The sequence below is a fragment of the Thunnus albacares genome, chromosome 1 (genome assembly GCF_914725855.1).
Source record: "Thunnus albacares chromosome 1, fThuAlb1.1, whole genome shotgun sequence".
NCBI classification, from domain to species: Eukaryota; Metazoa; Chordata; class Actinopteri; order Scombriformes; family Scombridae; genus Thunnus; species Thunnus albacares.
This window is the reverse complement of record NC_058106.1, coordinates 10,779,611-10,807,379: the sequence shown is the minus strand read 5'-3', so window position 1 is coordinate 10,807,379 and position 27,769 is coordinate 10,779,611. Positions and strand designations below refer to the sequence as shown.

At 42.9% G+C, this 27,769-nt stretch overlaps 1 protein-coding gene across 1 annotated transcript; it reads left to right on the top strand.

Moving 5' to 3' along the window:
* Positions 1-116: 116 nt before the first annotated feature.
* Positions 117-27,769, top strand: LOC122999065 (WT1 interacting protein). Its single transcript, XM_044376119.1, has 8 exons — positions 117-2,506; positions 11,594-11,695; positions 21,701-21,768; positions 23,202-23,264; positions 23,634-23,764; positions 24,084-24,135; positions 24,604-24,672; positions 26,259-27,769. Exons 1-8 carry the CDS (start codon positions 1,006-1,008, stop codon positions 26,409-26,411), a joined length of 2,139 nt encoding a protein of 712 aa, XP_044232054.1. The 5' UTR covers positions 117-1,005; the 3' UTR covers positions 26,412-27,769.

Here is a 27,769-nt window from a genome sequence, read left to right as displayed (position 1 = left end):
TCTCCTTAATTGGCTCACACACGTTGCATTGAGTTTAATCCTATTTAAAATTCAATATAATATTTTTATGCAACCTCAGAACAATCCTTTACCTCCTTGTGATACATGAGCCACCTTTATTTCCTATTTTCTCACCAACATGATATCTATTTAATATTAAAATAACGGCTCATAGTCATAGTTATAATACATCATCTTAAGGAAAGAAATATTGATTCACTTTAGTTTGGGCGACCTGAGAATCTTTGTCAGACTGAAAAAAAGTGAATTTGCCCTCCATATTACCAATTCACTGCAGCTTATTCCTGGTGTAAAAAGAGTCGGACCAGGTGAGGCGTGCTTTGTGTGGTATTTTAGTCTGCCCGGGATGAATGCAGACGTCCCCTTCTCTCTAAACTATTCTCTTTTCAGAGCCGGCAGCCCCTTGCTGAGTTGGTCGCAATCATTGTTTCTCTGCAGCATTAACCACATTCCAGAGAGGCGCAGCGCATCCTGTCTTCATCCCCGCATTCCTTTGGCGCAAACGAGTCCCCTGCGTAAAACGCTATTTTATTTGGATTTTCGCTCTCCTGCTGGGCTCAGATGGATATACAACCGGTATTTATGGCGTATCCGATTATTCAGCCTACTTTGATTTCCAGCATAGTGAGCGTAAGAGAAATCTAGAGAAAAAACCAACAAGGGGAAATTCCTCCGCGCAGCGCGCCATTGACTGTAAAGACCTTTCAACTTAACAAAAACTGAAGTTGACAAACGTATCCCTGTCGGCTGAAACACTGAGAAAGAGTTTGTTTTTTCGGCGAAGAGGGCAAAGCAGAAGAAGACGATGCGGCTCTCGGTGGAGCTTTCTCAGTACGTTGGTGGTTTTCTGTAAATGAGCGACGGCTGTACCGCGGCGTTGTGTTTTGATTTCCATGTGAAACGCAATTAGTGCTCCGCGGTGCTCGCTAGTTTGGCTCGCGGAGCGGAGCACACTCAACTTGTTCCTCGCCTCGGGAGCACAACATGGAGCATTATCAGGAAGATTTGGGACTCCGGGCCAGTAAATTGATGGAGGACCTTTCCTTGTATGATGCGTATAAAGACGGGATGTACACCGCGAGGAGAGACTTGGTGATTAACCCCGATTTAGACTTTTCGGCTCCGGCTGTGGCAGAGCATAAAAGTAAGCCAATGAATGGTACCTCTGTGCTCCACCAGCAGCATCACACAGTGGAGAATTTCACGTCTGGGAATAAAGTGTACACCGCGGCTCCAGTGCGCCCAGTCAACTGCAACCGGACCGTTCCCGTGGATTTTTGTGCCCCTCAAAGAGACGCGGTTTACAGTGAGGAGGGCTGTTGCACCAAATCCGAAGTGGCTCTGCCGTGCTACACGGGCGCTTCCGAGAGACACAGGAGATACTCTCTGGAGGTGCAGGGCCACAGGTACAGCACCGGCTCCGCTTTCGATGGCGTGCCCCTCAACAAGCCGGTGGCTCTGCCCGGCAACAGGTGCAACAGTGTGTGCATTACCAGCAGCCACGACGGGAGATACAACGCCACCAGTCCCCGGTCCAGCCTGGCATCTTCCCTGTCCTCCCAAGAGCACAGCAAGCATGCCAGCCCCAGGTCGAGCATCAGCAGCCCGCGTACTAGTTTAGTGGTGCCGGGCCAGGACAGGTACACGAGCCCCAGGTCCAGTTTGGTTCACTGTGAGGGAAACAATGTCCTCAGTCCCAGGTCCAGCTATGCAAGCACCGCCAGCGATACGAGCAAACACTCCAGCCCCCGAGCCAGCCTCAACAGCTGCGACTGCTGCAGCAAGCCCAGCAGCAACCGCACCAGCGGCATCAGCATGGGCTACGACCAGAGGCACACCAGCCCCAGGTCGAGCACGGCGAGCCAGTACTCCTTCACCACCAGCCCGAGATCCAGTTACTCTGACTCCCGGTACGGGCCCGTGGTCAACCATGATCTGGAGGGAGCGATTTTACACGCGGCCCCGCTGGCGAGTCCACGCTCGAGCATCTGCAGCCAGGACGGGAGCGCAAGACCGGGCACCACCGCGAACTGTGTGGTCAGTCCCCGGTCCAGCATCTCCAGCCACAGCTCCAGAAGCTCCCGCAGCTCCAGGGGCTCTATGAGCACCTACCCGGACCTGCAGCTACCTTCACCCAGGTCGTCGATGCTGGGCAGCGGTTTACACGAGGACACGCTGCTGCAGGAGTTTGGAGACTCCAGCGGCATCCAAAATCGCATCCATCTCCAGGGCATCTCGGCGGTGCCAGAGCCCCAGCAGCAGTCAGCACAGACGGGAGTGACTGCGGAGATGACTGCGGGGTCGCCGTCGTCGTTTAGTTATGGGGTGTCCTCAAAAGCAGCTTCCTCAAGCCAGAGGTTTAAGCTGCCTTACCAGGTGACCCCGAGTCGAGAGAGTGGGCCAAGCCAGGCGGAGAGACGGCTGGAAGCGCTCACCTTGGAGCTGGAAAAGGAGTTAGAGATGCATATGAAAAAGGAATACTTTGGTAGGTAATATTAAGTGGAAGAGGTGTGTTTAGTCAAATGTTTGCATCTGGGGATTTATGTTACATTTTTTACAAGGAAGCATAGTGGAAAAAACTATCACAACATGCAAAAAAAAACTGTGTTACAGATATCAATTTTATTATAAGGAAGTGGTTTCCGCATAGCTTACATTCACCCAGTATTAAACTACAATATTAAGCTTAACAGTAGAAGACTGCCAAAGGTGCATTGTACATGCTGCTTTTAAAGTAACTGCACACATGCACCACCAAAGGTTTTGCATCATAGGAGATTATATCCAGTAATCTGAGTTATTTGAGTGAGATTCTGACCTGCTTTCTTGTTTAACTGGCTGGCACTTAACTGTCCACACTTTGTGTTTCTCCTCACATACTTGTGTAAGGCATTGATGCTCTGACCCTATACAGGTGTCTGGGAGAGCTCCGCTTTCACTGTTGAAACCTCTGCTGAAGGTTTCGGTTCTGGGCAGATAGAGCTTGAAAATCCAAAACAATGGTCCAAGATGAAAGCTTTCCAAATCCTCTCATTGTTTTCTTTTATTCCAGTGAATACAAATAATTCTCCATGGCTATAATTGAACAAACATGTAGTAGTATTACTAGTGCAAAATGTCATTAATTAATTCCTCTGTATAGAAAGAATACTACTAGTAAACAGTCCTTATGTTTATTTTTCTGTGTAGGGAGGGCTTTTTGGAAGAATCACAGTCACAGATTTGTCCTCTCTTCAAGTTGTATTTGCAAGTGGCTAAAGCTACATTACCACTAACAGGTCCCTCTGTGGCAGATAAGAGTGGCTTTGCAGGGCAATAGTAATTTCTGTCTTGGCAGAGCTAACATTTGCACAGCGCTGCGCCATGCTCAATGGAACCTTCTGTTCTGCTGGGGCAGACAGCCTTCGGTCATTCAGAGCAGTGTGGTCTCGATTTGATGAAAATGCGGTTATCCTCTCTTGGAGTATATATTGTGGTGGTGTTACAGTAGGGATGTGATTGTTATTGGAGCCATCAGACTGAAAATGTTTGCCATCTGAAAGGTATTTTGGAATGAAAACAGTTTGAAGTATGCCCTCCTCTTGCCATTTAGGCTTTTAAAGGTTTGTTTTTTTTGCCTGATTTCTAGTAATGAACATTGTGGCAGGTTTCTGTGATTTAGGACTTTAAGACCAAATATGTTTGCTTCAGTAGCAGCAACACAGCTACAGAAAGCCTGCAGAGGAAGTTGCTGTCTACCTTTGAATCAGCAGCCAGACAAACGGCTGCAGTCACAGAACAGCGGCACGTTTTATAGCTGGTGCACTTGCTCAGAGAGAGAGGCTGAGACAGCTGTTGATTTGTTCCTGAGGAGCAGGTGAGAGGAGGAGGAGGAGGATGGAAGACAGGCGGGAGAAATAAGGAAGATGGCAAGGGGGGAGAGCAGAAGAGATAAAGGAGAAAGAAGTAACAGGGTGGAAATAGATAGAGATGGTAGAGAGAAAGGAAAGGGAGGGCGATAGAAGAATGCAGTCAGTCCAAGCCCAATAGAGACAGCTCTGTTTCCGTAGCGACAGTGGAGAAATTGATCGCCGGGGCTTTTTTTGGTGAGGGGGGGGCAGTGCTGCCTGCCAGTGTCCCACACTGCCCACTCTGCTCTGCCGGCCGGCCCTTGTGTGGCCTCTGTTTGTTGTGGTGGCGAAGGAGCTGTGAATCAACAGCTGGCCCAATACAGGCCTGCAATTGAGGCAGCGGAGTGAGGCCCACCCCACCCCCCCTCCTCCTCTCCACTACCACCACCCCGCCCTGACTCCCCCGCGAAGCCCTTCATTAACCAGCCAGTGGGGAGTCGGGCAACACCAGACACTTGGCACACGATCTTGGCTGGCGGGCCAGACATAGTTGGTGGGGGTCAAGTCTGATCACCTGCCCAGAATTATAATGGCAGTAGTCATGCACATGCCTGACACACACAGATGCTGACTTGTGAACAACTGCACTTCGGCCTGCCCTGCATCCTCAGTGTGATTAACAAAATATATACTGTACTGCAGAAGCTGAGGTTGACATAAGATTAGATAATATATGTATAATTTATTAGGTCTCACTTTAAATTTAAACCCTATATTATTCTCTGATGTGTGAAATTCTCTTAGATGTCTTATAAGGGAAGACTCCTCCTGATATTATGTCATATTTCCAGGCTTTGATGCTGGAAAGGCTACCTGCTACACATTTTTTACTGTTCCTTATTGCAGATTTCAATGTAGAAATGCTCAATTTTTTCACATCGCTGTGTCAGTATGTTTTTAATCAAAGGAAACACCAGCTGCAGAATTCTATAATTGTGGCCCCCAAAAGCCACAAGAACATCCATAAAACACCAGGGCGGTTATTCTTCAAGTGTCTGAAACTTGATTGAATGAATTTGGGATGTCGCAGCTTGATGGGAAGTTAATTGCTGTAGTCTTTTTCAACATATGCACCTAAGCATACCATCACAGCTTTCTTTTGATGCTCGTTGATCCAAGTATATTTAAAGGGGACCTATTCTGCTTTTCCTTATTTTCCATCATATTTATAATGTTACAGTGTCAGATGTTCACATTAAATGTGGCCAAAGGTTCAAATTTTGAGTTAAATGTATGTAGCAGTAATCCCTGTGAGCAAAAAGCACCAGCTTCAGACTGCTCTGAACACTCGTTTTCCAACGTTTTTTTTCTACTTTCAGTCCGAGCCGTCATCAGCTCGTGACAGATTTCTTTATATGGTCATCTGCTCCACACACAGTGCGCAAGTTCACTGCTCCGCTCCACTAACATTATGGTGTTTTTCCATTGTTTTGGGAGTAGACACGCCGAGCCATGACTCAAGTTGAGGTGGCATCCTAAGAGTGTTTTTCCATTATACAGCAGGCAAAGTAAAATAAGTTGTTTACCTGGTAGAGGTGTGCTGGTCGTCTGCAGCTCTTCATCAAACATCATCATCGCTGTGGTTGTTTCTGTTTGTACTATTCCTCCTTTCATTATTTCTAACTGATCTGCTGAACAACGATCTGATCTGCTAACGAAGCGCCGCTAATTCGGTGAGGAACGTGTTTCATTTCCTTTAAATTCCTCACAACAAAAGTCTCACTTTATTTAGTAATTTAAAAGCTTTTAATTTGAAGCAGTAAAGCAGGAAATGTTGGGTTTTCATCAGCGGTAACTTAACACAACTCTGATACAGCTGCCCCTTAGCAGGCTTCACGAAAGCTGGCCAATCAGAACAGAGTGGGCTCATTGGGAGGTGGGTCTTACCCCATGTCTAGATAGCAAGCGTTTTTCACGCACATGTCCCATACTCTCACTTTAATCTGTGCAGCTGTTTACACTGCCTCCATGCAGGCTTGCATCTCAGCCGCATCTCACAGGCATAACAGCAACCTAAAGTGTTCATTTATGCGTCAAGTCTATTTTTCTCTGTTTTATGTGTGTCACCACAGTTGTGTTTTGGGCTCTGAACGCTTCCATCACGCGAGTGACCTACACTCAATACTTCACCTGAACACTTCCAGTGTAGACACACTGCGTGCTGCTCACACTATGTTTGCTGTCTAGAAACAAGGTTAAAGAGACAGGAGCTAAGACTGCCTGTTAAAAGTCAGAGGCTGAACTGAGGGGCTGCATAAAGGGCCACTTTAAGATAAATAAGGAGGTTTTTTTTGAACTATGAATCATACAAAGGTACTCTAGTGGAGTCCCAGAATAAAAATATAGAGCTGGAAATGAGCGTAACAAGTACCCTTGAACTATATTGTCTTTTTTTATAGAAGAGGTGGCCCCAGCTGGGTTTCAACCACACGCCCTGATAGTGTTAAGCTTCATATGATCTACCATACATGATTATTTTATAGTGGAAAAATGTACCTGCTCTGTCTGCAGTAACTGAATCACTCCTAACAGACGTGCAGAGCTGTTTTAAGCATTTGGCCGCATTTCTGCGAATTTCACCCTGTATTTGTATGACAAACAGCTTTTACTTAATCTGCCTATATCTTCGGAGATCAGTTTGATATTATACTTCAAGAAGTCAAAGACACACCGAGTGGTCATTAAAGTTTCATGACTCAGGCTGTGCAAACCCTCTTACAACTCACAGCACCTTCTGTGTTGTTTTGAGTGATGGTGGAACATTAAGTCCAGTATGTTTATAATACACATGCAGAAATGAATGATTATTATTCATATTTTATATTCAAGATATTAATATTGATTTCACACAACGTGTTACTATTACATCAGAAAGATCAGAAAGGTTTCCTTTTGCTTGATCTTCCACATCACTTTTCCTGACTTTCCTCTTTTGGAAATTAAATAGTTTCTTTATACTGATGAACATATCATGAATCAAAGTGGTTCATCACTTGATTTGTTTTTCCATCATCAGACTGATCAATTCAAGCTTGATTCTCAGTGTATTCCTGCACAGCTATCTAAAAACTAAACAGTTTAGTCTGATCTTACTAGTTCAAAGGTGCAGGAATGTGTGCATCAAGCGATGCAGTTTTATTTTTAACCCCAGTGAATGCACAACATCCTGTCCTTGCCACATGGACATGTTATGAAATGGGCACATGAGGGAATCAGCATCCTGTTTTAAATGAATAACAAGAGTGCCTCAGAGAGTTCCCTACTGTCCTGTAAAACGCTAACCACATACTCATAGGACCTTTAAGGATTTTTAGCATTTGTGTGGAAATCAACAGAACACAGTGTTTGTCCCCATGTACATTTGTGTTTTCAAATTTGTTTTCTCATGACAAAGAAAGTTTCCATTTTAACAAATCAAATGTCTGCAGTCAGGCCGACACATGGTATAGTTTTTAAGTAACTGCAATATAGTTGCAACCAGATGGAATAAAGTAATGAAGATAAATCAATGTGGCTTTATAAATAAATCATTCTTTTCAGTTTAGCCTTTGGGTAGAGTCAAACCTCAAGAGCATCATCAGTAACTGCATGGCCATAGATTAGTTCTGGGGAAAAGAAATGAAAATAAGACCTAAGAAAGGAGGGGGAGCTGATTTTTTTTTTTTCTTTTAATGAATGCTGCTTATAACCAGTTATTAAACTCAATAACTCATGAAGCTGGATAATTGTATATAAGAAAAGGCTTTGAGGTTAAAAATACACACTCATCTGTTTATCGGGTACACACTGAAAATGTTTCTTAGGTAGTTGTCTGAAAAATACACTCATTGTCATATTTTTGTCATTATGCCAGTCTGCTGGCTGTAGACCGTGTAATGCAGAGAAGTGGTGACTTTGCTCATCGTACAGAGAGGATGTGTGTGTAGTGAGTCAGTTGTTTCTGGTTGGTCTGTGAATACATGTTGAAATGTTGGAAGTAACCTTGGTGTCAAGGCTACATGTTGGGCTCAGTGTACGGGGGCGACAGGTGGCAGGATGACAATACTTTAAAAAGGGAATTACAGTACACAAAAGACCTTAGAGAGGAATAAAAGTTTGTGCTTTCAGGACAGTGTGCTTACGTATAGTTAAACATTTCATACAGATGCAGGAGTAAAAAGGAAGGTAAAAGACCACTGGTTTAATTGCACATAACCAGAAAGAGAAGTATGCTGCCCTAATGCTGTAGCAGAGAGGAAACACCTCGTATTAACATAGAGTTCAGTTTGGATCTCTTTCAGCCACTAAACTTAACACTGGTTCTGTTAACTATACGCACACATTGAAAAGGGTAGCATTCTTAATTACAAGGCAATTAAACACAACAATACTAGCTTAATAGTGGCTGGTTTAATAGTGTACAAGATAAGGTGAGAGAGGAAATTAGGTCATTATAGTAGCAGGGAGTAATGAGCAAAAGAATAGATATAAATTATAGTGACTTGGCTAGAGTAGAATAAGGAGAGATAGAAGTAGCAGAACTAATACAGTGACCAAATACCAAGTATGATCATTATTATAAAGGCTTACTGTCACAGTTCTTCTCTGTATTACAACGAACAAATGTACTGTTTGTGTTGCAGAAGTCAACGAGGAAAACATGTTGTGACACTGTAAATGAAAAAGGCTTGAAGAACAGATTTATACTTGATCAATTCTGACCAGAAATGTAGCTCGTATAATTGACTAGGATGTTAGTGTGTGCTTGTTCCTCTAATGAAAGAAGCCGACAAGAGGGCATATTTATTTACAGTCATTGTCTCATTCAGTTTATAAAAATGTTTTCTATTTACAAAGGAGCCTCATGTTCCCCTGAGCTGCAGTAATGAATAAGAAACATGAAGGTTACCTTTGCTGAACTAGTTACTGTCAGATGTCCAATGAGGAACGAAAAGACACATGTTAATCAGGATGACCAGGGAGCCTGCTGGACCTCTGCTCACTCTGCGTCATGTAAACATCCATCTTTTTAACAGTTAGATTGGTTCTGTTTGAGTGAGATTGATGATTTTTCATCATGGAAGCAAACAATTAATATCATTTAAAGCTTACCTTTTCATTCGTACCACCTGTTTTGTTCTATATTGTGAGTGCAGTCACAAGTTCAGGTCACAAGAGGAAATGCCAATATTTAACTTCGAATGAATTAATATGTTCAAACACTCAGGTTTAAAGGGAAGACATGTAACCTTCGGGTGGTTTTCCAGTACCCTTGCACTTTATCTCTTTTTACAATGTCACAGACTGCAGCTGCAGCTGTTATGAAAAGGAAATGATTGCCTCAGATAGTCAGGGAATTCCATGATTGCGTCACTGAAACTATTCAGAAAAAATGTTTATTTTAAAGATTTGTAAATATGTAAAATGTAATAATTTGCGTGTGGGAGGAGGGGTGTGTGTGGGGGGGGGGGACTTTGCTTGTAGATCCCCTGTTGGGATCTTGTGAGATCTTGTGTCCTGTAGGCACTGTGACCCTGGACTCACCCCACCCAGGCTTTGACCCTGCACTCCTTGAGGAATGTGACCCCAGCAGAGGTTGTCTTGTGCGTGAGAGTTTGGAGATCATTAGACTGCTGCTGCTGCATCCAAATAGTTTTAGCCACTGTTTTAGTTTGTTTTTTTCACTAAGGTCACAATGCTCTGTAATTGGTTAGTTCAGGTTTAAGTGTATACACCTCAGGTTTCCATTCACCCTGTGTACCTGTGGATAGCTGAGCATTTCCTCCTTGTGCTGGTCAGTGCATCACTCATCCTCCATACAGTGTTTTGTGACTGACAGTAACCTTGATGGTAAAAATACATTTCTACAAGAGAAGGATTGACTTTTGGAACAGATGAGAAAAGTGAATGATTAAGAATGTAAGTTCCTTGACGACTTTTTGTCAAGCTACCCTTAAGCATGGCAGGTAAACCTCAGTATCTCCAATTAAACTGCTCAGTGTGCTGGTTCGACTGTGAAGCTTCCCGTCATGAATGTGCGAAACAGTTCATGCTAGACGTTTTGTTGGACTGGAGCTTTGAAGTGCATAAAATGTCCATGACATGAAAAACAAAGGAGAAAAAGTCTCCTGCATTTTCTGTTAAGTTGTTAATTGTGTGTGAATGCACCATGTCCTGCATGGTCCTCTGTTGTTGAACACTACAGGTGGTTTTTCCCACTTTGGTAGTGCCCATAAGAGAAAAAAGTCGACCCCTTACTAGTCACTGTATTATCACAGATCAAAAATCATTTAAGTCAGGGTGCATAGCTACAGCTGCAACAATTAGTCGATCAACAGAAGATTAATCACTAACTTTTTTTGATAATTGATTCATCGTTTTGAGTCAAAATTCCCTGTTAGCTTCTATAATAGTAAACTGAATATCTTTGGGTTGTGGATAAAACATTTTAGGACGTCTCCTTTGGCTTTGGAAAACAGTGATCAACATTTTTCGCTTTTACTGGCATTTTATTGACCAAATGACGAATTAATTAAGCAAGAAAATAATCGACAGATTAATTAATAATGAAAATAATGGAAGACACCAAGGTCATGTTCTCAGTATTGTTTATAGGACTGAAGGGGTTTGAACAGTGTGGCAACTCAAAAATGTAACCACCGTTCAAAAAGTGGAAGAGTAAGAAAAACGTCAACATCCTCTGAAATCTGTAAAGCCTGTAAAACAGATTCTAGTTGTACAAGTTGGGTGTTTATTTACTTATGTGCAATACAGCTGTTCTATTTCATAGTTCAGTCAAAAAAATGAAAACAGAAATGACCGAAACACTCTAAAAAGTCAATTCAGAGTGCAAGAATTCCCCTCTGGAAAGCCTTCAGAAACATTATTTTTTTGCCTTGGTGTGACTGATGCAGCAGAGTACTGACGCTCACTCAGCTTTTACTTGGAACCAGGAAAAGCACAGAAAGATGTTTGGGCTCAGGCCGTGTTTCTGTCCTGCCCTTCCTGACAATCCTCCCACATCTGCGGCATTTCCTGTCAACGCATTTTAATATAATCATCGCCTCTCCTCAAGTAGTGTTGCTTTGATGATGATGTAATGCATGGAAATTTCAGCAGTGTGAGTTTGATTTATGCATATCGAGCAGAAATCATTACAAGAAATATTGCTTGCGAGTCGAGGATGTCACTGAAATTTTGGACGATCTAAATTTTCAAGCAAACACATCTTTAATAATCTGTGAAATGTTTTCATTTGACACGGTTGGCTTTCAGGGTTTGATATCTCTGGGTTTTTGTGAAATTGTGATGCTGGTTTTCAGACTCATGATCATGTTTGCTTCGACTGTTGCATAATTAAAGGAGTGCACTGAGGATTTGGCAGAGTCAGTTTTTTGATCAGCTTTTCAACAACGCTCCAACAAAGCTGGCAGCATGACCAGTAATAGTTTGGATCATAACTGTGCACTCTAGTAGCAGGCAGTATATTCATCGAATAGCTCAACATCCACTCAATCTTAATGCAGGGATAAATCAGTGTTCACACATCACAAAGTGCTTTGCTTTGGAGTCAAAGAATGATGAATAATTCTCAGTATAAAGTGATTCTCAGGAGATTTCTTTTCCACACTGGATGTAAGATGCTTTTATTTTATTATTGCATACACTGTAGTTTACTCAACTAACTGATGTGTTACCAACAGGTATCTGCGTCAAATGTGGGAAGGGTGTGTACGGAGCCAGCCAAGCATGCCAGGCCATGGGGAACCTGTATCACACAAACTGCTTCACCTGCTGCTCCTGCGGTGAGTAAGACTTGCAAATCAGTGACGAAAACCATCCATCCGGTCTGCAAATGTGGTAGATTCCAGAAATTACTCAATGAAAAAAACATAAGCTTAACTGTTTCCCGCTGCTGAAACATGGAATCTGGTCATGGCACCATTGTGTGTTGTTGCATTTGTCCTTGGTTTTCATGTTAGCCGACTGAAGTGTTTTATTTGACATTATTTCTATATTTGACTATTTTCTATAGTGACCCTGAAGGTTGCAGGTAGCTTGTTTTACAGTTTGCTTGTTTTCTATATCTGGAGACCACAGTGGTGGAGCAGAGTTACTGTATTCAGTGTTAACAGCTTGTCATAAAAATCTAAACAGTTAACTTCTTGGTAATAAATCACCTATTTAGATTGTTGTACTATATTTGATCCCTGCAGTTTTGGACTGCACCTACGAAAGGGCTGGCTTCATTTTTAGCCTGATAATCCAACTGAATCATCATGTTGTTTTTCTTCATTCATTCAGCCTGTTGTCATGTTCATGTTTGCTGATTTCTATTTTGGAGGGGGTTGTTATTTTTCCCTAATTAATCATTAGTGAGTGACGTATTCATCCAGCAGGCGTCATCTTCAGTCAACACAGAAGCTCAAGCAGCGATCGCTCAGAGCATTTCACATTTTTTATGATAATCGAAGAAATATGACAATTTAAGTTGTAATTTTCTATAAGTTACAACAACTTATGCATTCATCTCATCCACACTTATCACCTTTATTGTGGTTGTGTTTCTGTTGCCACAGATGTTGCTATTTCTCTGGTTTTGGCACAGAAAGATGGTGTCCTCATTCTACAAAGCTCTGATAGGTCAATTTGTCTCTCCACCCGGGGAAATCATTCATCAATTAGCACAATATTAAACCTGATTGAATTACTGAAAATAATCACAGATGTGAGTAGTGATTGAAAGATGTGGAACCAGGCTAATGCATTGTTAGTTTGCTGCTTAACACTTCAGTATTCTTTGGGTGATTGAAGACAAGTCATGTGTTTAAAATCCATGAGTCTGATGCTTCAAATATGCAGCATAGAACATAGGAAAGAGGGGGGGAAACGTATGCCGATACATACGTCTGCTTCAGTTTGTGTCTGGGATCCCCACCTACTCTGTCTGCAGATCTCTGTGTTCCCTCGTACACTCTTGCTCTAAGCTTCAGCAGCTGCTGCCTCTGCTGAAAAATCATCATTAGTATCACCAGCTTGCTGCCAGAGGTGGGGCTGTGGTCTGGATCAAAACATCTAGTGCTTTAAAAAAAAAAATCCTCCAGCCTCAAGTCCGTTTAGTTGAATAACGGTACTCTTTGCAGCAGGACACAAAGAAAAAAATGCTGATAATATTTGGTCTTTAGGACTGTAATTAAATCTGTTTTTGAGCTCTGAGTACAGTATAGATTGTGTGTGTGTGTGAGTGTGAGTGTGTTTTGGATGTTCTTGTCACCCGACTCCAGCCCGCCTCTCCTGTTTCCCAGGGAAACAAGAGGAAGATGTCGGGAGAGAGCTTTTTAGCCAGGTTGCTTCCATTCATATGTGTACTATACATGGATACTGATCCTCCACCCCACCCCCTCCGGCTCTGGAAGAACTGCCTATAATTTACATGTAACCAAACCCACATACTTTCCGATTTATTGTGTGTCTGAAGAAAGAGGGGCCAGATGCTGAGTGTCCAGTTGCCCTAGTTGTAGGGTTCGCTGTGGAAAAAATAGCCTCTGACCTGTTTCAGGTGTAACAGTCGTTCTATTAGTCCTGGTAATAATTTTTTTAGGCTTTATTTAGTGCTGAAAGTGGTTGTTCTCATGATCAGATTGTTCAAGCAAACTTGTTAAACAACAAGATTATTTATTTCCCCCCCGAGACTAAAAATACTCTGACTGGATTATTTGTGGAGGTGTGGTGATTACATCATAAAACAACTATGTGGGACTTTATTGCTGTTTGACAAAAACCAAAGACAGCTCCCGAGAGAATTATTGTCCCATTTATTGGAGAAATTGTGTCCACAATTAGTTAACAAGTAATTTTCCGTGCTCAGCGTAGGTCGTCGTTGAGAACTTCACAGGCCATCTCGTCTCTCGAGATGGTTTATTGGTAACGTAAACTGTGTGGTGTATCATTTGACCTCATGTGAATGGGAATGTTTTCTTTTAAGCAGAGTTTCGAAGACCTCTGAGAAGTTTAGTTTCAAAGTGGCTGCACTTGTCATAACACAATCCAGTGATTTATCAGGAGCTTATGTCCCTGTTTGTTTTTTGGTTTCTCTCTCTTTTTTTTCTCCCCCGCCACCCCCCGCCACCCCCCCCCGTGCCCCTGAGTAGGGTCCTCCTGGAGTCTGGAGCTCCAGAGTGAGGCTGAGTTTGCTGAGACATTGCTTGCTGGTAGCCTTGGGCTTTGTTTAACCATGCATAATTGAGCCCTCCTCTTGGCTTACTCCCATGGTTGCACCCTTTTTTTTCATGAAATGGCCAAGAATGCAAACTACCCCCCTCCACTTCAGCCGGCCTTCCCTGGAGGACCTCGATCAGACAGTCACAAAGTGTACCAGACCTGCTTATCAGAAGGGGCAGGCCGGGCATGGGCTCACATTAAACAGCAAACATACGTACACTTAAACACACAAACAGACACAGTTTTAGGGATTTATTTCTTTTTGTACGTACTAGAAATGGTGGCCTTAAATAAGTGGGTCCTGTCAGGTAAACATTAATTAAAATGCCACTGAGCAAGGCACTTGTCTTCCTCTGCAGCTAAAGTTGAGTTAGCTTTGCCACTGGATTTATTTTCCCACAAAAATGCACGCTCACTGGAGTGCATATTTATTTCCATGCGACTGTGAGGCAGGGTGTTGTTGAAAATAAGCATGCCTTCTCAGGATAAAATAAAAAAAATAAACACGCCGCTTCAGGCTGGATGAGCAGTCTGTCTGCCGCAAGGCTGATGACTCATTCCTGTGTTACAGTAATCCAAAGGGCCTCTGAAAGCGCTGGCAGGAGAAGAGAGCTCAGGGGCTTAAATTTCTCATATCATTCACCGCCACCAGTTGCACCTGCCAGGCAGCGGAAATCAGAAACGTTCAGTTCTTTGTGTTTCGCTCCTGGTGTCATGCGGTATGTTTACATGCACGCTAATTATAGCAGTGTTATTAGAAATAATTGGATTATGATCAGAACAAGGCAATACTGCCAATGTGGTGTTTTTATGCACAATCACTGCAGGTAAGAAGACTGAGGATGATACTGTGAAGATAAACTAAAACAAACACCAGATCTTATTTTGTGCTGATAAGGTGTTTACTCTTCGCTGCCGAACATACCTCTGGTCACTAAAAGAATAAAATATTCTGTACAGATCTGACCGATGTTCTGTATACATATCAAATATACTGCAATAAAAGTCAGTAGCTTGTTAGATACTAACAGCTTACAAGTGTTCCCATTAGCAGGTGGTCAGCGAGCCAACACCTAACAAGCCTGTAGCAGTGTTGTGTTTTTCACATCCTCATTTCAACCTTTCTGGTTTGTTTGGACTTGGTGTTGAGTTCCTCCTCTTCATATAATGAACAATAGGCAGAATGGATGCTGTGAGACATGTTGCAGCTAGCAGCTGTATCATAAATGTGCCCTCTATTTGGACTGCAGCTAAATGTGGTAATGTATTTTGTTTTGTTTTTTTTAGAAAAAGAGAGATTATATAGTAAATAAAGTGTCAAAATCATGACAAATGACTATTACAAGTCATTAAAGGCCAAAGTGAATTCTTATATATACTCAGATAGTTCTGAGTTGTAGAAGAGCGGTTTGAGAAGCAGTTATGTTTGGAATTTTACCTGCAGAATGATGTTAATGGTTACGTGATAATCAAAAATTGGCAATGAATAACATAAATTGGCAAATTGATCATCAGTCACCCCAGTTGTTGCTTTAATCACCAGAACAGATGATTCAGGAGGAACACTTAAAATTGATTATCAAACTCATCACATTAGCCTGATTATTGGGGAAATTCAATGATTACCAGCTATAAAAACATTGATCAAAATGTTATATTATTGGTTCCTCATAGATTTCTGGTTATGCTGTATGTAAACAAGGTGACTGTCTTCATTATGAGTAATTGTATTCACAATACAAGCTGCTCGAAAACGCAATGAGAAGTCTCTTCATTGTGTTTGAGCAGCGATGCGTGGGCCAAAGTCAACCATGATGCTTCATGTCTGCATTTGTTGTCATGGAAAAGGTGACTGCAGGTGAATTTTTACGGTTCTGCTTTAGTGCAGGCAAGCGCTGTTGTACATTTGCACATCTCAGCTGTGTACAATACCTCACCATCACACCTAATACTTTCTTTACAGTATTAGTTTGCTTTTTGGAAATTTCACTCTGCACTCTCAGCTGCATTACCAAACTATCAGTGCATCTTCCTCTGAACGTGATCTGGACAGATATAAAGGTGATGGGAGCTGAAAAATTTTATTGTCAGTAAATCGGGCTCAAGATGAAAATCCTTTCTCATTTCGAAACACACAAAAACAGATCAGTAGAAATTTCACAGCTTATCTGCTTGCAAATGGTGAACACACTCAACACTGCAAGATGATACAATAACAGTGCACCACAGACTGGAGGATATTATTAACATTATATTTCCAGCGGGAGGTACAGCGAGGAAGCTTTCTCTCTCACTCTCATCTTCTCCGCATCTCTTCTTTTTCTTGCCACATTTCCAAAAGCGTTTCTCCCACAGCTGTCCGTTAAAGGTCAAACCAGCTTTGCCGTTGTCTCTGTAGATCTGTCTCTCATTGTCCATAGCTGCTTCACTCTTGTGTGCTTTGAGAACAGTGAAATTTAATCCAAATTTTTGAAAATATCACAGCAGTTTGGGAAGTGAAAATCTTTCCTGTAAAGGCCTCACCTTACCAGATGTTATGTGCTGAACACAGACTCAGACCGAGGATCTGGAGCAGACCTCTCCCCCAACTCTATGCTGTGGTAAAGTTGGGGTAAATATAAAAAATATCTTGTAATCTGAGCATGACATGAGACAGTGCTGGAATGTGTTGTTTGGTTTCAGTATTGCCTTGTCTGGCTAAATGGGTGTGGCAGCAATTACTGGTCAAAACATGGTGATATGTAACTTATCTTAGTAGAGAACTGTTTCATCCATACCGGATTATACTGTATGCTTAATGCTGCTTTAGTTATACCTTCTACTGCAGAGTTTTCACCAAAAATACTTAAAATCTTGTTGAGGCTGCAGGCCAATTGCATGGTTTTTTAGAAAAAATCCATTTGAAGCTCCCTTGTGAGCGAGTCACCGGATTTATCCACCCTTCTAGCCAGGCCAGAGCTGAGAGAAGAGAGAGAGAGAGAGAGAACAGAGAGACTGAGTGATGCCTTCCACCAGCAGGAGCAAGAGCAATACATCTCATTAGACCGGTTTATAGTCAGTCACAAAACATAGAAGCAGTGGAATATACAATACTGAGGTGAGGAAGACATCAGAAGACGTCCTGTTGTTTTGCTCTTTCAGTGTGGATGTCAAAATTTTAGAAAACACTCTGATTGTGATGAGTTCTTTTGAACAGGCTGTTATTCATTCACTACACTCTCCATAATAGACACTAAATAGTATCCTGTAGTGAGCAGTCAATCAAGATTCTGGACACTCATTAATTATTGTCTATCAGAGTCGCACACAAGTATTTTTTGCATCTATGAAATGCAGAACATTACATCATGGGATTATTGAGGATTGGGTTTGTGGTGGACAGTAAATATAGTGCACCGTGTACTATATACGAGACAGCCTCAGTGTGAATGCGGGCAGGTCCAGGCTGTCATTGGATACTCAAAAACTGTCAATCATTCTGACTTATCAATCCGATTGCACAACCAGAGATGTGTCTGCTTGTAGGTTTATCAGCTGCGACCAGCGTCAAGTGTAATCTACTCATTCGGTCAGTCAGGCAGCACCAAAAATGTCTTACTTGAGGATGTGCGGGGTGCTGGTGCAAGACTCAGTTACAAACAGTCAGCGAGTCTGCTTCATCGCTCTGCATTTAGCCCTTTTTTCCCCACATTTTATAGATTCTCCAATCCAGAGATTACATTTCTAATCCTGAGTGAGACGAGTTTGTCCAAACCGGTCAGTTTATCATTATTTACATGGGGAAGTCAGATCATTTGGGCGTAAACTGCAGGTGTGTCCGTTTATAAAAATACAAACTGGCAAAGAGGAACAGTGATCACATGTTGAAGCACATAAACAGGCATATGACAAATGGGAAGTTGAGAAATACTTCTGCTCGGAATGTGACATGATGTCGTCCTTTTTTGCAATGGTTTTGTACTTGCAATGTAGATTTAGATGTTGCAAAGATAGAAGACTACTAAGTGGTTTATCCAGTGAACAAACACACACTAACATGAACATTTATTCAGTGTTTTTAAATAACGTGTGTGTGCACTCTCAGGAGATCAGTATTTAAATGTTAAATTTAAAATGATTCACGGGTTGAGAATGAGATATTTTATTCAGCATAGTGTTGGTCTGTGCGTCACAATACATTCAGTCCTGTTTATTCACCGTAGAAGAAGAGTTTTGCATTCAGTGGGTAAAGCTGCTGGCATGTGTTCAGTAACTTTCACATTTATAAACTAAGGGTTCGGTCACACCAGCATTTATTAAAGCAAACAATTTGGACTGAATTCAAATAAATTCACTGGGAACTCTTTGAGTAGTGGTGAATTTGCTTGGTGGTTTCACAAGTTCAACTGGTGAGGGAACATAGAGCACCAGCTGTAAATTTTCTTTGTAATGTTTGTAATGTGAACAGCCTTATTGCACAGTTTAGAGTATAATGTGGTAACATGTAGAAATAACTTCCCAGACTTTTCCAGATAATCCAGTCCAATATAAACTGTGCACAGAGCAATGTTACTGGCATCTGATAAGCCTTCAAACTCATAGATATACTACTCAAACCATTGTGTCACTGGTACCTGTAGCAACACTCCCCCACCAATAGCCCCTTTTAAATTAAACTCATCTTCAACAGCCTGCCATGGCAACCAGTAAATGTTGCTGGTTTATTCACCAAACCGAGTGTCCTCCAGTTTATGTGTCAACTGGCTCAATACAGTCTATACACAACCGCTGCACCTGAGGAAAATTTATCCAAATAACATCTTTGCCACGGTAACACACGAGTCCTCTTTTCACCAGACCAATTTTCATTTCCATGGCAACAGCAACATTAGAAATGAGTGCATTAGCAGAGAGAGCTCTAATTCCTAAATGACCAAAAATTACAAGCAACCAACATTAGGGAGTTTAGAGGTCAAAAGTAACATTATTAATTATTGTGAGGCAACTGTCTTATGTACCATCCAAGTTACCATTTATGGGGTAAATTATCAGTTTCATTGGCTGTTCACTTGGTAAAAAGTGTTTTTCCAGCTTGTTGAGGTCCAGTCAGTCTTGCCATATATATTTGACAAATTGCATGTTCACACCGGAAGAATTTCTTTGTTTTTAACACATTATTATTTCAAAATGAAGGTCAGAATTTAGGCTCCAGTCTCACATCCATTATGTTTACAGTTGGATCTTGGATTGTGCATTTAATTTTGTTTTACATCCAATTACATTTAATATTTTTACAGGCTTGAAGTGTTTGAGTTTTTAAAACTTTCAGATGGATAGCAAATTATAAATGGAGCTGCAGGTTCTATAACTTGCAGTGCTGCGAGGAGGTTCTGCCTCTCTGCAGTGCTGTCTGGTGACAAAAGGCCAGAGGAGAGAGTGAGAGAGGGAGGCACGGAGCCCTCCCCCTCCCTTTCTCGGTGAGGGAAGCGGGCAGAGAGCGGGTGTTGGAGAGGTGCGGGGGGTTGAATGGGACCAGCTAGTGACCTCAGGCAGAAAGAATGTCCCCGTTTGCTCAGTCGGCCCGCTCCCCTAGCAGCGCACCACACAGTCATCAGCGCTGGGGCCTTTGTGTTCACCTTCCAGACCCCAAACTCCAGAGCAGAGGCCACAGACGAGCACACAGCAACACCTCGCAGCCCCCGCTGCTGTGCTGTTCTCTATAATCTCACTGTTCCTGCAAGTTTAGCCTCTCCAAAGTCTCGGTTTTGAAGACGGTGTCTCTTATGAGTCGCTTCACATGGAGTTCTTCCTCAATCCTGCTTTTCTCTTTGCTCCACGCTACCGAAATGCTAATTGCTCCTCAGTCTCAAAGTCTTAAAAGTCTCACCTATTGTGTGGACAGCATTCCTCGGCTGCTCCAGCCATTTATGTGGGTGTTAATGTATTGCCATCTCCCAGCATTGTGACACTGTGTTTGTGTGTGAAATACAGCGATTGCATAAATTTCAGTGTTAAAAAGAGAGAAGGGGGGGGGGGGGGGTAATGGGGGGGCGGGGGGGCATGTCTTTCCCATGCTGGAACACCCATAAAATCAATGGTGGCTCGGGACGACAATTAAATCTGACTAATCCAGCAGATTTATGAGATCTGTGTGCATCGTCTGCCAGGCTCGGGTGAAGTCATCGCGCTGCCAGAGAGACACCGCTGCTGTTAAATGAATTTGAATGGGTGAGCTGTGAGGGATGCATGGCAGGGGGCTGCAGAAGCCAGCTTGCAGCAGAATTTCCTTTTAGATTGGATTCAGACTTGGATTCTGATGAATGAAGGCTCACCCAGAGGAATTCAGCCTTCACACTCGGAGCTGGAAGCTCAGCGTGTTGAACCTGGGCCCGCTGTGCTGTGGGCATGTTTCTATGGATGTGTTTGTATGGCGTTGGGCTTAAACTATGGATTATTCTCGAGATATTTTGTCTCAGTATGCCAAAAACAATGACGAAAGCTGACCAAAATTCAAACCAGAATTCTAAATGGATAATTCTCTGTCATTTTCTGTCAGTGGATTCATGGTTCCAGCGCTGGTGTTCCTGCGTATGTCAAAGTTGGGGACATCCTCCCTCCAGTCGGTGAGCGGTGCACAATGGCAAGGAAGGGAAGAGGAGAGGAGAGATTTGGGGGTGGGGGCGGCGGCGGGGGGGGGTTTGGAGAGCAGCCTGCTGTATTGATTGTGTATGGGATGTGAATGGAGATGCTGTTGGGATCAATGGTCGAAGTAATTAAACGGAGACACAAGCAGAGTGTCGCCTACTCTCAGCCAGCCATCTGCTCTGCACTGACCTGCTGCTGTGGCTGTAAAGGAGAGAGACTAAAGAAGAGGCATACTGTATGATGTATTTTTAATAAGAGCCTCATTAAGTGAGTGGTCATTTCTGAAATTTATTATCATACTTTTTACAACACTTATTGATTCCATGATGAGACAAGACAAGTTACACCAACTATTAGTCCATCCTGGAACGTGAGCTTTTGACTAGTCAGACAAATAGGACCGTTTTAAGCACATTTAAGGCAGAAAATACAAACTGGTCTTGCCCCTATAAATAAGCTCTTTTAGAGAAAGAAGACATAACACAGGTATTTATCAGCAATGAAAGTAGACATATTTGAGAGATCAACAAGCCTTTTCTTTTCTTTAACTACTAATAGATGTCTGTTTTTTTAGACCATTTTTCTCTATTTTCTGACTTTTCATAGACCAAACTATTAATTGATGATTAATTGAGAAAATAATCTGCAGTTTTATCAATAAGAAAAATCATTTTTGGTTGCAGCCCTACTTCCAGTTCATCTTCTTGCTTTATGGACTTTGTGTGTCATGTTGAAACAGGAAAAGGACCTTCCCCAAACTGCAGCCTGAGTTAGAAACACACTATTGTGTAAAATACCCTCCTATACTGTAGCGTTAGGATTTCCCTTCATGGGAGGGAACTAACTTTAAACTGTAAAAACCATCCCCAGACCACAAGTTCATAACAGATAAAAAAAATGAGCAGAACTCCTGAAAACCTGGATGTACTTGAATGTGTAAATTTCATATGTTGTGTTCTTTTCAGGGAGGAGGCTGAGAGGGAAAGCGTTCTACAACGTCAATGGCAAGGTCTACTGTGAGGAGGACTTCCTGGTAAGTGGCATATGTGCTCACGATTATTGATTTAGCTTTGTGATGAGTAGAACAGCTGATAGCACCGTATCCATTGCCTCATGGTGGGGTGACAGAGGAGCCGGTGGAGCAGAGCGAGGGATAAAGATCTCAGGATGAATTCTGCAAGCTTCCAGAGGAAGCGGACATCACAGCTACAATTAGAGCTTAGGACCACCCCTCCAATTCACACTAATTTCCCCAAATGTCCCAGAGGAGCTCAATTACCCCACGAGCTGCTCTCCGGCACTTACAATTAAGAAGAGGGAGGAGGCGTGTGGGACAGCTGCAGCTCTCAGGCTCCTGGTCCATCTGCTTCAGGTTAACAGGACAGACAACAGGGCATGCTCTCACGATGCCTTCACTTACTGTCAGAAATATTGTACATTTAACGTATGAAAGATGGATGTTTCTGACAACAAATTGTTTGTGTACTGTGGTTGTTCTGAAAGTTTTTGAGTGATGTTTTTTTATAGTCCAAGAACATTTGAATATAAAGGAAGGAGCTTACAAGACATTCCTGTAACAGAAATGTTGAAAACAACTTTATGACCCAAATGACCTCATCTGTTATCAATATTTCCTGTTTAGAGGCAGCGCCTGCTTATATTTTAACCCCTTGTTCTGTAAGGAAATACTTAAATTCCTGCTTTGCGTTTGCAATCACTGCCTCGGTGATACTAGAGGTCGGATGACGGGATGAGACTAATCTCCTTCCGCCTCCCTCATATGGCTGAGATTTGACAAGTCACCCCAGGGGTGTTTAGGGGGGCGTGGGGGGATGTGGCGGCAGATGGTAGATCTGGAGTGGAGATGTCAGGGCAGGGGCCAGTCTGCCCATCACCACCTCCCACCTCCACCTGGTAGTCATGTCTCTTCTACCAGACCTTCCCCCCCACCCAACCCGAGTCATCAGGTCATGACCCTGAGGTGATTGTGAGCTGCAGATGGTCACCTTCATTATCTGCCTGCACTCTGAGTTTAAGGTTTTGTTTCCTGTAACACACAGAAAGAACTTAACCCCCAGTTGGTTGAGGGATTGGAGATGCTCACTGGCCAACACACAGCAATTACTAAATGTGAATGGATACAACTGTATACATGTAGAAAAACAGCAGAACCCTTCCCCAAATAAAGTTTAAAAATGCATTAAGCTTGATGAACCTGTCAGCTGAGAGGCAAAGGATTCTGCACAAACTCCTTTTCATGTCAATTTAAAGAGCGCAGCAGCACCCTCTATAGATGACTTTAAGACTGAAATGAGTTAATGCCTCAGGTGTGAAGAGGTACATGTTTCACTGACAGCAAAAGCAGTCGTGATTGAGTTTTCTCACATGCTCTCTTCCTTTAATGAAGCCAATTTCTCCCATATTCACCACTGAGGATAATAATCCTGCGTCCTCTCTCGCCCACAGTACTCTGGTTTCCAGCAGACAGCTGAGAAGTGCTTTGTGTGCGGTCACCTCATCATGGAGATGGTAAGAGCTTTATTAAAGGAAATAGGTAGAGCAGGGGACTCAGTATACAGCTGCACTGTAAGAGAATATTTCATCATAAATGAAGCAGAGTTGTTATGATATTGTGCCGACATAGCTCGCATCCTAACTTAGTATATTAGATTTAAAAATCTTCAGTTTCTTTTACTCTTCATTGCTTTGTAACAACATTTTCAATGCCCTAGATACATGACATCACACCACCCTCATTAAGTTTTAGTTTTTAATCTAGACTTAAAGAAACCTTCCTGACGGCAGCACATTGTATGATACTGCATGAACCCCGTGGCCTCACTCCTGAGTGTTATTGTTATGTGTTTTTTTTCTCTGTGTGTTTGTGTGGGTGTTTAGATCCTCCAGGCGCTGGGCAAGTCCTACCATCCTGGCTGTTTTCGCTGCGTGGTGTGTAAAGAGGGTCTAGATGGAGTGCCTTTCACCGTGGACGTTGAGAACAATATCTACTGTGTCAAAGACTACCACACGTAAGGAGAACATCTCTCTGCTCGGTACACTGATAAAATTGGATTATTGCAAGATAGGCCTGGAATTTGGAAACAAGCAGATCAGCATGAAGAGGAAAAACTGGGACATGGAAATAGCACAGTCGCTCATGAAATGAAATGTGCGGTTCTCGCTCTACTCCTGCTGTCTGTTTGTTTGAAGTAACGTCGATGCAACAGGAAAAGTCCTGATATTTATTTGGAAAAGTGTAGAAAATGTGGAAGTGAAAGGTTTTACACACTACATAAAGACTGGTGTGAATATTCCAGTTTCTAATGTATGTTGTCTCTTCCATGACAGGGTTTTTGCTCCCAAGTGTGCCTCCTGCAACCAACCCATCCTTCCAGCACAGGTAACAATCACATCCAAATGCATGCAGGCTCCAATATATCTGAAATATCTGTTAGTTTTGTTATTTCCTCAAGAAACACCACCATTTATAAAGATACACCCTTGTTAGAAGAGCTAAAAACTTTGTAACTGAGAAAACTTTTACAGGCTTAATCAGACAGATTTAAAGATAAAGATCAGATGAGATAATAATAATAATAAAAAAAAAGGTAAAACAAAACCGAAAAATCCAAATTTTCTTCTTCTATTTACCAAAAAACTTGTTCAGTATACTTAAAGCAGCTCTGGAGTATCATGTGTCTTTACAAGGAGAGGAGGCAGGAAGTGGAGCAGGTCATGTGTGTGTTGCTTCAGGACACATGGCAGCTGCGAGGATCAAACCTGAGACCTGCTGGTTATTGGACCATCACTTTAATGAGACACTAGACTGATGTAATGTGACGGTCTGACTGTGTATTTGTCTCTGCAGGGCTCTGAGGAAACAATACGAGTTGTTTCTATGGACAAGGACTACCATGTGGAGTGTTACCACTGTGAGGTGAGACGCTGCTCCTGCCTGCACTCTGTCCTCACACACACACACACACACACACACACACAGGATGAGTAAGAGCAGCCTAACATGCATGTGATTTGACTAGAGTCAATTTAGCATCACTGTGTATGATTCAACTTTTTAGGCAGTTGTAAAATGAACAAGATGCCACACACACACAGTTCACACTGTTCTTGGCACACAAAGCCACACTCTCCTTGTTATACACACACACACACACACACACACACACTTGCACACCCACTCAGACACAGTGAACCTCGGTAATAGCAGCAAATTGTGGGACGAGACTAGACTGTTATTTACTGGCGAGTGTGAATCACTGCTGCTGTCTCTTGTGTAATGAAAGAGACACACACACACATACACACCAAAAAAAACCAAACACAGACAGATACCAACCCAAGGTTACAGATCAACACTGTGACTCATTGACAAAGCACATTCCAGCGTTGAGCTCTGAACTCAGCTGGGGACTTGTTGCTTCAACCAGACTTGTTATATCCCAGTCATCTTGCCACTACACTCCGTCAGACTGTTCGCAGTTCAAGTGTAATTTCTGGTCAGAAAGTAAAACAAACATAAATATTACACCACCATGCAGTGACTCTGCTTTTTTTTTTTCCCTGAATCTTGAATATTGAATTGCAGAAAAACATTATTTGTATGCTGCACAAGCAGGATGAGACTTCTCTGAATGGCTGACATTCCACTTCATGGAAATGGATCAGATCATTATGTAAGCAATGGGTAATCATTCAGCCGAGCTCTGGATGTGGGGGTGAGGGGGGTGTAGACAGAGGAAGGGTAAAGTCCTGAGCTGAATCTTCCTGGGAGGTGGTAAATTCATTACATATTGAAAAGAATTCACATTTTTCAAACACTTGAAACACATGACTGAAACTTTATCATTATTCAACGGGTCCTGACAATGCTGAGCAGAAAGAACATGTGAAAATTCATTTCTTACACATGAATTTTCAGCTGCTTATCCAGCTTTAAATCATGACAGCAGAGTGGTGACAGTGAGTTTGTGTAATACCTCCAGCATGTTCAGAGTCTACCACGAGGGTCTCATCCCTTTCAGACGTGCACAGAGTTCTTCTGCAGGTTCAAGGTTCAATGTTTTCATTCATAAATGCATAGAACGTCTGTACTTGTCAGCCAGCACAGATAGGGACCTGTCTGTGAGGTGTACTCAGATGTCTGAATCATTCTCTCAGTATGAAGGAGTCTACTTAGAAATCCCCCAAGGATGAACCTGCACACACTGTTAGCAACACATTTCAGTCACTCGTGTCAAAGCTTTGCCTTCAGGCTCAGGTTTCTTTTCACCACGAGAGTCTTGTAAGATATCCGCGTGACCAGAGTCGCTACATTAATGCATCAGTCCTTCCTGCACCTCCTTGAACCTTTAATTGCCAATGAGACCCTGGTAGGTAGGAGTGTGCCTACTGTAAATATGCTCATTCAGTAGGCACAGGCTTAGATTAGATTTCATGATACCAAAGCATCTAGGTTTGATTATTGATTGTTTTTGTGTTCATGTTTCTGTCACTCTTTATCAGGACTGTGGTCTCCAGCTAAACGACGAGGAGGGCCACCGCTGTTATCCTCTGGAAGGCCACCTTCTCTGCCATGGCTGCCACATTCACCGTCTCCAGTCCCAGGTCCCTGCACACCCGCCCCCCAACTACCCCCTCCATGTAACCGAGCTGTGAGGGAGGGGGAGGAGGGTGGGCAGCAACCAAGCCCTCCCTCCCAGGTGACCTGAGACACCAGCAGCGGGTAAAGAAAAAAAAAAAAAGGCCTGCACCCCCTCGGCCCGCACACCCAGCAGTTCCAGGGAGGCCTCTGTGTGGCCATCTGAGCCACCACCCCTGTCCTCAACTGGACGGCCCGGCCGTGGACTTACACACACTGTGCAGCTCCCACCACAAGCCCTTCTGTCACATGACAGGGCTGGGAAAAAAGGGTTCCCCTCCTCCTCCATCTGTGGTCCTTTCCTCCCCCTTCCCCTTGGGTGCCTAACCCTGAAAGCCAACACGCCGCCTCACCCAGAGGCCCCCGGTGACGTCACGTCTCCTGACCCCTGCACATTCATCAAAAGAGGGTTTTTGGACTGGAGGAGAGAATGCAAACTTGACTCTCTTCCTTGCTTCCCCTCTCTTCCTTTCCATGTTTTTCATTCCTGTGCTCTGACTGAAGCGGTTTACCGCAGTGAATTCACCAGGGCTGTCACGGCTGAGAACGCTGCTGATGTCGGCGTCAGGAAGGCCAGGGAACGAGCCTGCTACATTCCAGTACTGGCTGGACCGGACAGGCCCCAGGGTGGGCATGCTGTGCCTTCAGAGCAGGTCGCTCTCCGTGCAGCTTCTAACACTGAAATGGAGCCCTGCTAAAGGCTATGCAAAGGACACCCAGCATCACGACACAGGGCTCTCATCGCTCCTCGCCCCGCACCAAACCCCGAAATAACAGATGCACCGTAGCACCACAAGCCCGGAGGACCGACTGACATTCCACTTAGAAGTCTTAGACGAGACCTTGAGAGATTCACAAGCAGTGTCTTAATTAATGATTATATTATGACAGAAAAAGAAAATTTTAGATGCACATAGATTGTCTTTTATATATGAATATATATTTTGCAGATGTTTTCCACATAAGATGCTAGATGTAGATTCTTGTTTTTTTTGTTGCTGCGCTCATGATAGATTCAGAGGATAAACACACTGTGTGTCACGCAGTCTGAAACCTCTGAAACTTTTGGGTGTGTTGTATCATTTCTCCTCCAGGACACAGAGCTTCCTTGTGTCTGTCAGTGGGTTAGAGATCCACAGGCTTTATAGGAGCAGACCTGGTTCAAATATTATTTGCCTTTGATAGTTTTTTTTTCCCACTTTGAGTACCAAATGGTTAGTACTTGAGCTGAGTAATGGCTACACATTTTTATTCTCTTACACAGCAGAAGCCCTCCCTTCACTGACTGTAGAAAGCTGTAAAACACTGCTAGTCAAACAAATCTACAGTTGTCTTTAAGTCTTAGGCAATATACTTATTAGATATTTGAATTATT

Excerpts from the sequence above, each read along its gene's own strand:
- LOC122999065 (XM_044376119.1), top strand. The coding sequence starts at position 1,006 with ATGGAGCATTATCAGGAAGATTTGGGACTCCGGGCCAGTAAATTGATG. Across the intron at positions 21,769-23,201 it reads ACTGTGAGGAGGACTTCCTG|TACTCTGGTTTCCAGCAGAC; the intron begins GTAAGTGGCATA and ends TCTCGCCCACAG. Across the intron at positions 24,136-24,603 it reads AACCCATCCTTCCAGCACAG|GGCTCTGAGGAAACAATACG; the intron begins GTAACAATCACA and ends TTGTCTCTGCAG.